Genomic DNA, 9,242 nt, shown 5'->3' on the forward strand with positions numbered 1-9,242 from the left:
GCACACTCACATTGGCGACCTTTGTTTAGTCACGAGGCGTTAAACATCGGCGATAATCGCGCGCGATATTCGTCCCGATGTGAACAAGCCTTAAGAGTTAATAAATTAGGATTGATTCCGTTTATATTGAGGTCTGTTTTCTAGTGGATGAATATTTTGGCAAGCCTTTGCCCCAGCTGGCTCTACAGACGAGCCACAGCTGATCCATACCCATATTTATGTCCTTGGTTTATCTAATATCTAACTGAGGGCCAAGATATTGGCAGCACAACCTGTACACCACTGATGCACCGCCGCCGGCCACCATGGTCCAGATGCGTCCTCTGGGATTCAGCAGGGTGAGTTTCAGACTGGCGCCACTCTTAGCATCAAGATCTGCTATGTATGCTTCCTGTACACAAAACAACAACAAAGCAAATCTGAGCCAGAGAACACCTGCTCTCTGGTATTTGTGTGCAATGGCATGACATTTGTCCACTTGTACCTCAGGATAAGCTTCTCTGCCAAACGGAGGAGGAAACTCCACATCACCCCACTTGGGCTTGCAGATATAGTCTGCAGTAGCATCAATTTTGGCTGCCATATCCAAGATGTACACTCCTTCCTTAGTGACCACTGCATATATGGACACAGAAAATAACGCATGATTGGCATTCTGTTATTACCATCCTGTTTAAGTTTTAGTACCAGTTTAGAGTTTTCTCCTTTAAGTACTCACTTTTCTCTTTTTATTCAGTACCAGTTTATAAGATTTAGTGTGAGATTTACTAAACAGGGTAAATTAGCATGAGCGCAATCCCAAAAATGCCCTGATGGGAGTGGAAAGTTCTGCAGCACTTCTACTGACAGAAGTTCTACTGACAATGCACATATTAAAAGACACAGATGCAGCTAGATCATTTCTGTAATGGCCAAAAGAGCAGCGCAAATTAATGTAGGGTCACAAACAAGCAGCCGGTGATAATCAGGAGCATGTGATCTACTAACAACACAGACACAAAATGGGTTAAGACATGGTTCTTGGATGTTAAATTATGGCGCAAAAACAGTAAATTGACTAGCACAAACCTTAGTAAATCACCTAGCGTGATTTATATAAATACCCAGTTATAAAGTTATATTCTATTGGATTTTATCCTATCTGTTTTATCACCTACAAATGGAAAACCATTAAGTCTGACCACCTAGAAAAGAAACAACACAAGTCTGCTCAATTTGCCTCATGATATGAAGTATCATTCATGTTCATAGCACAAATAGTGCACATCTGAACAATAGTCTGGTCCACATTACAGCTTATTGTAATAAAGAACAATCAAGTTACTAAGCAAGCACAGTTTGTCTTTTTTACATTTCATTTTGAGGGGTGTTTCTATGAAAACCATTATGGCAAAAAAACAAAAACAATAATATTTACAAGTAATTGTGCAATATGCATCATATGGTCAGTCACACAAGATACAACAAATATCAATTAGAACTTTAAAGGGTTAGTTCACCCCAAAATGAAAATTCTGTCATTAATTACTCACCCTCATGTCGTTCCAAACCCATACGACCTTCGTTCATCTTCGGAACACAACTTAAGATATTTTTGTTCCCAGGTCCAGAAACGTAGTAAGGACAACGGTAAAACAGTCCATGTGACATCAGTGGCTCAACTTCAGTTTTGTGAAGCTACGAGAATACTTTTTGAGCGCAAAGAAAACAAAAATAACAATTTATTAACAATTCTTCTCCCCCGAGTTACGTTTTCCGCCATTTTGGAGAGTACCCAAGAGTGTAATCGACGTAATCAGCATTGTTTACGTTCGGGGGAGAAAGCGCGCGCATGAACGTAATCTGCATTTTTTATGCTTAGGGGAAAGCGTGCGTATGTGTTGTGATACTCTCTAAAATGGCGGAAAACGTAACTCGGGGGAGAAGAATTGTTGAAAAAATTATGTTATTTTTGTTTTCTTTGTGCTCAAAGTATTCTCGTAGCTTCACAAAACTTAAGTTGAGCCACTGATGTCACATGGACTGTTTTACCGATGTCCTTACTACGTTTCTGGACCTGGGAACATTACAGTTGCGTTGCTGTCTATGCAGGGTCTGAGAACTCTCACATTTCATCAAAAATATCTTAATTTGTGTTCCGAAGATGAACAAAGGTCTTGCGGGTTTGGAACAACATGAGGGTGAGTAATTAATGACAGAATTTTCATTTTTGGGTGAACTATCCCTTTAAGTATGAGTAAATATTAATATTCATGCTTGCCTTTAACACCATTAATTCAAATAACAGGACACAAGTCCTGAGAAAAAAGAAAGCACATACCCAGTGGATTGATCTCCAGATATGTGAAGTAAAGATCCTCATACAAATTGAAGAGACCCACTATGAAGCTTGCCAGCACTCTGCAAAAAAAAAAAAAAAAGGTTATTTTTTAAAGGCACCATGAAATGGTTTGGGCTTTATGGAAAATAGAAATACTGACATTAATTTGTATTATTTACAGATAAGAATACAACTGTAAGATGCAACTTATTGCACTGAGGAAAACATGTCTCAAATGCATTAAACAGCACAAGCCTGTGACAGGAGGGCAAGCCACATTAAAACTGTAGGCTTATGAGTAAGTTTGAAGCACTCACTATATAAAGCACATCTCATGTGTAGGACAATCTGAATAATGCATTTATCCACAGCAGCTCACTCTGTGTTCTTTGTTATTTTTTAAATGTGTTTGCAACATCAATGTATAGTGATATCACATAAACTGTATTGTTGCATCATACGGGGAAAGGCAGTTTCAAATTACTTTCTTTACAGATGTTTTGCACTTTACAGCTACCCCTGCTGTAAAGGCATCATAACAGGGCTCATCAACTCCAGTCCTAGAGGGCCAGTGTCTGGCTGAGTTTAGCTCTAACCCAAACCAAACACTTGAAAAAGCAAATTACGGTGTTCAGGTGGGTTAAATTGGGGTTGGTAGTAAAGTCTGCAGGATCCTGGCCCTCCAGGACTGGATTAGAAAAACCCTGATGGAACGCAAAGTCTAAATACAGTACATAATATATGTTATAATATAATATATTTGTTAGCCATCAATTTGCACATTGTTTGGTGGCCAAGTGTCAACACTGGGCAGGATGTTGGATAATATTTTTGTCCATAAAATACAGAAAATGTTGATTAATCGAAAGAAATAATCAAAAGATTAATCATTTATCAGAAAAAAGTTGTTATAGCCCTAGATGAATAACAGCATTAATTTGTTTGGAAGGAAAAAATTAAATGATTTAATTGAAAAATTATAAGAAGAAGCTTCATACCGACTTGCGGCTTCTACAAAGTGTATGTATATCTTTGCTTAACCTTGAAGCTCGAAGAATTTTCTTTACTTCTGGAACATGGCATCATCAACATTTTTCAGGAAGACGACGACTTTGAAATGTGTAAGTGCAAAAAGTCCAGAAGTAAACTAAAATATAGTTTTAAACTAACAGACATAAAACAAAAAATACATGAAACTGATCAGCATACTTACTCTTTCTTCTCATCTGTAACATGTACAAGTAACTGCTGGGTAACCATGTCCTCCGTGAGTTTCTCATCTATTCCCACCAAAAGTCTCTGGGCTTTTTTGTCCACATCTCCAACGTCCACCCCACCTTCATGATGGAACAGCACATGACTACCTTCCCGGCTTGTGTATACACACACATAAAACTCCTCTTCCTGTGAGAGAGATCAATTACACGCTCAAACAAAGACATGTCAAATCAACCAAATTTCTGAAAATTTCAAAAAGTTCTGGGTTGAAATGTTTTTTTTTAATCTAAAACGTAAAGAAAGATATATACATAAATGATGATGAAAGCCAAATAATTAAATGCCATTCATGAATATTTGGTAATTTATTATTTTGTAAAGCAGTGTCAAAACAACTTTCACCTAGGATTTGAGGTAAAACTCCAAAATTCCTTAGAGAAGTCACAGAATCGTTATTTTACACAGGGCTGTGTATAGGCCATTTCATAATGCTATTCATTGGTTTGGGAAGTGATGTATTTGTTCCTGTAACATTTACGGTTAACTCATTCCAAAAAATATGAATCACTTAAATCATAGCAGTAACATTAACATTAACATAAAACATACACTGTAGCAGTGAAGAGAGATGGCTGGATATGTGTAGTACTAACAATATGTAGCAACAGCGATCTGTCACTCCACATTAAACAACGCCAAAACGGCATTCATTGTTTAAATACTGCAATTCAATGGACAGAATTTGAAATCTGAGACTTTGTTTTTATATTAAAAGTACCAAAGCACAATAGCTTATTGCAATTTATTGGATGGGAAGTACCCTTCAATGTTCCGTCCATTAACTGAAAACAGGCTAGACTAATCGATCCTTGGGATTTAAGAATCGATATCGTTCCGTAAAAATTAGAATTGATTAATATTGAGATATCGATATTTTTTACCCAGCCCCGGGTACATCTGCGCCTACCTGCAGTAGTGAATGCAGTGATGTGCCGCTGTTTTTCTTCATTCGACTGATCATGACATTCAGGTTTTTGTATTTCATATGATTCCTCATTTTAGTGATAACTCATTTTCACTTGACAACGTTTGCGTGCTCAGGATTTATCAGGGATTTACTGCATTTATGGCCAGCAAAGCAACATTTTAGCGAAATTAAAATATTGTTTTTATTTTCCGAATAATTATTGCAGATAGAATATTCGATATAATATATATTAGAATATATATTCACCCCTACTTCTGACATGATTGCTTAAGAAATAAAAAGCTACACACTGCACCAGTTAGGGTTAAAAGAATTGTTGCCAAACATATAACATGCCAGAAACATATTAATCACTGGAAAAATGATTCAAAATGATTTCTAAAATCTGACTTTTTGGGGGGCCAGGCAGTGTATTTAAAAAATGGTAACACTTTACAATAAGGCTCCATTAGTTAATGTTAGTTAATGTATTAACTAACATGAACAAACAATGAACAATACATTTATTACAGTATTTATTAATCGTTGTTAATGTTAATGAAAATACAGTTGTTCATTGTTAGTTCATGTTAATTCACAGTGAGTAAACTAATGTTAACAAGCACAACTTTTGATTTTAATAATGCATTAGTAAATGTTGAAATTAACATTAGCTAAGATTAATAAATGCTGTAGAAGTATTGTTCATTCTTAGTTCATGTTATCTAAAATAGTTAACTAATGAACCTTATTGTAAAGTGTTACCAAAAATATAAATGAAGAGACAGTGTGTAATGTCCCCCAAAAAGATACTAGGGGTGCTCCGATTGATCGGCTACCGATCACTATCGGCCGATAATCACGTTGGGATGTTTGATCGGCGGTCTCTAAAAAGGCCGATCTCAAAAAAACGATCTCAAGCTGATGACGCACCTGCCGAGGTTTGGCACGACATGCAGCGGCACTGCCTCAGTCTCTGTCCGGCATGGGTAAAATAATTATAATGCTGAAGGTGAAGTACTCACCTTATATATTTCTTCATTAAATAACTTATAAAGTAATTTGAAAACCTTGTGTGAGATGTAATTTCACAAACAGCGTGAGTGAATCACCATGTGCGCTCTCTCTCAAAATACGCAAAGGCTTCAAATCACCATCGCGTCTGTCTATAAGCGAGCTGCACGCTGCACAGTTGACACAGGAATTGTCATAGACCGTGCGCTCATGCACACTCGCAGCGCACACACACAATGCCAGGCTCACATTACTCTGTTTGCAGTGCGAATGTAGTGCATATTTTTTCCGCGCTCATGTTAACAGATTAATAAAGCGTGCACAATGCACACGGTTGCTGTCCGGCAGTGCGTTCCAGTAGCGGTGCGTCTGCAGCAGTGCAGAGATCGTTTCCACACCCAGTCTATTTTTGCTGCGCTGCAAACGCTGAATTAAAGTAACAGCGCATTTTTTGCAGTAAATATGAACATGGATTGACACGAAAGTGTGGTAATTACACCATAAATGCATATTATTAAAGTCTACTGTTTCACAGTCAACACATATGGCTTTTTGGCTAGGTTTAAATGAAAAGAGCACTTTTAGATAAACAAGGCAATAATAGATGGCACTCGTGGTGGAGGTAGGAAAACAAAGTTCTTTATGAACCGAAGGATTGCTTGTAATAAAGATTTCAATGCAAAAGAAAAGGCAGTAGAGCTGACTATTTCTGTCAATGGTAAGTTTGTGATAATGTAAGAAAAGTAGTTTAAATGTTTTGCCACTTGCTTGAGCAAATGAATATATAAGTAAATGCAAAAGTAAAAAGCACTGAATAATGTGTTGCTTATATTTATTGCATTTAAACATGTCTGTGAAAGATTGTATTACTGTACTGTGTAAAAAAAGAATTGCAATGCTGAAAAAGCATTTTCAGTGACAATGTTTGGATTTGAAATCAAAATAATGGATAAATGTTGTGTTTGTGGTAAACAGCCACGGATTAGTAGCGGACTCCTGTGTGAAAGCACAGTCCGTGCTGCTTCCCCTCTCACAAGAATCACTTAAGAGGTTTTCAAAACCTCTTAAGTGAGAGAGGAAAAATAACCCATTTTCAAAAATGAAATTCAGGCCTCGAATAAATGTCTAAAAATCCTGATTGGAGTATCACTATAAATAGTTATAAATGATAAAAAGAAGTCTTTTAAAAGATCGGTATCGGTGATCGGTATCGGCAGATACTGCTTTCTGTGATCGGCGATCGGCCTCCAAAATCCTGATCGGAGCACCCCTAAAAGATACTGATAAAGATAAAATAGAACTGAATTTGTAATACCTGTAAGTGAGGCACAAACGGCTCAATGAGGAAGTTCTTTAAGATTCCTTTTGCCTTCCCAATCTGAGGAACAGGAAAAAAAAAACACTTTCCATCAAATGTCCAATTATTTTTTATAAAAACTTTAAATTGTATTAAACTATTTTTTATTAAAATAGGTTTAGACAGGTTTCATGAAGTTAAAATTTATACCACCTAAATAGAAATGCAGCAAGCCCTTAGAATCATGTCATCACATAGTTATTCTGTTTTAATTTTAATTCCTAGTAACAAAACACTGGTTTCAGTGCAGAAGAGTACAATACTGGCTAATTTGGTTATTTAAAAGCATTTCATTAAAATATCTGGATTAAGTTGTCCAAGATTACTGTGTGTTCTTGTGTTCATTGGAAAGGGCAGATGTATTGATTCAGTTGGCGATGGGCTGGCAATAGGGCCGCACGTGATGGAGATTTACCGCTGATTACAGAACCGGCTTTCTGACAAGATGCGCATTAAATATCGCATGCGATTTATCGTGCAGCCCTAGCTGGCAACATGTCAGCAAAGTAAAAAGGTTTTTGATGATTATAGAGAATCTCTGAAACTTTATAAGATCAAGGTTGTTGCGTGATTCACAGTTGTTGTTTTTAATTATTTCATGCTCTCAATTTTGTTTTCAGTGTCAAAAGTTTGAATGTAAAAACAATTTATTTAATTTTACCTGCAAAGTGGCTCTGCTGCATGGATTAAATCTATATAAATGTCTGCCAGAAAAAGTCACATCACATTTGTTTAAAGCATGTTTCAGTGTTTTGTAGTTACAGTGGAATAAACTGTTAGTTACCTGCTTGTAACATAAAAGCTAGGGGTATAGTGAAATTACATAATTAATGAACTTGAATGGCAAATAACAGTTACTCCAAGTAGATACAAATATAAACTTTTTAAAAGGCCTACTGTGATTTCTGTCATCAGATTAGATTTCAGCCATTCCTGGACCCCCTCAAGGTTCAGGTCAACTGCCACCAATCCCAGCTTCCCCCTGCGTTTGATCAGCTGATCTGGCTTCACAACCAACCTCTGCAAGGAGCGATAGACAAATATATTACATTGAAAACAGTGCAGTATTACAGATCAGAAAACCAAGACATATACTCACTTCTGTTAGCAGCCACGGATGGTCCTGCTGAAGGCGGTTCCAGTCAGTGTCTGCAGTGACGGTGGCGCAGCAGAAACGGTTTTGCACGGCTGCTGTGGTGCAGATGTATTTATACAGGAACTCTTTTCCTGTCTGCTCAGAAATGGCCTTAGCAGACATCACAGCTGAGAACACTACCTATAGAAAGACAGAAAAAAATTAAGGCTTCTACAAACTTGAGCTGAAACTGCAAATCCACTGATTTCAATTAGAATGGCCCAGCAACATATGGCACATTTGATATGATTTCATTAGCGTCACTCATGCATGATTGTGAAGTCTGTGAGACTATTGGCTGTGATGTTTGCCTTAAGCATCTTGAGCATTCCTATTCATCAAATGTTCTGTTGTCTGTAGAATAAACTTTTACATATTAAACTCCTAAACTTAACAAGTTTAAACTCTTAAACTTATTTATCTAAGCATCAGAGTACATGAGTCAACTAGCATGGAGAGGAAAGAAAACTAAAGCAGGCCAGACTGAAAAAACAATAAAAAAAAAGCTTTGGTGACCCAGCTGATTAAAAGACAAACTCTCCATCAAACTGAAGAAACTGGGCATTGTGGCTTAAAGGACTTTAGTATTGATGGGTCTTTTTCTTATAATAACTTCATGCACTGGGCAGGAAAAGTGTTTTAGAAAAGTTATGCAAACTACCAAGGCCTCTTTAGAAGGCATCTAATTTTAACAAAGGTGTACAAGGATTGATTAAAGGAACTGTGAAAACCTTAGAGTTATTTGGCAAAGATACCTTAATAGCGACATTGGTAAGAACACATGGAATAGAGATTTGTCCAACAGTGGGAGGTATATAAAGGAAGCAAAAGGTAAATTCATTCAGTATTTTATCCAGGTTTTACACATGCATTACTACACCTGTTTATACACGCCAATATAAAACGGGTAGTTTGAACAGTGATATATTCTGAAAATATATACAAGAAACCGGCACATTCGTGCTCTCTAAGAGCGGACAAAGATTCAGCCTTTTCAGGAAGTTCTGTTGACATATCTTGGGAGATGGTCGGGATTTGACCTACCACTTCCACAGAGTGGTCTTTCAGGAGATAAAACTGAGAATACTAACAATGAGTCTTCCCTTATTACTGTAGAAATAGTCACAGTAGCACAGCAGATACTTACATACTTGTAAAGGTACCTCCTACACTTAAAATGTGGACTGAAGTAGGGCTGCACGATAAATCGCATGCGATATTTAACACGCAT

At 37.0% G+C, this 9,242-nt stretch overlaps 1 protein-coding gene across 2 annotated transcripts in view; it reads right to left on the reverse strand.

Annotated features, from left to right (window-relative positions):
• Positions 1-9,242, reverse strand: part of aclyb (ATP citrate lyase b) — a 52,485-nt gene that overhangs the window by 41,139 nt on the left and 2,104 nt on the right. For both annotated transcript variants that reach the window (XM_016468785.1, XM_016468777.1), the window contains exons 2-8: positions 7,976-8,152; positions 7,774-7,896; positions 6,835-6,897; positions 3,534-3,724; positions 2,321-2,400; positions 485-615; positions 273-391 (exon numbers count right to left, since the gene is read on the reverse strand). In XM_016468785.1, coding sequence (XP_016324271.1) covers positions 273-391; positions 485-615; positions 2,321-2,400; positions 3,534-3,724; positions 6,835-6,897; positions 7,774-7,896; positions 7,976-8,134 — 866 coding nt within the window. In that variant the 5' untranslated portion in view covers positions 8,135-8,152. The remainder of the gene's footprint in view (positions 1-272; positions 392-484; positions 616-2,320; positions 2,401-3,533; positions 3,725-6,834; positions 6,898-7,773; positions 7,897-7,975; positions 8,153-9,242) is intronic.

Source organism: Sinocyclocheilus anshuiensis, unplaced genomic scaffold (genome assembly GCF_001515605.1).
Source record: "Sinocyclocheilus anshuiensis isolate Anshui unplaced genomic scaffold, SAMN03320099.WGS_v1.1 scaffold890, whole genome shotgun sequence".
NCBI lineage: Eukaryota > Metazoa > Chordata > Actinopteri > Cypriniformes > Cyprinidae > Sinocyclocheilus > Sinocyclocheilus anshuiensis.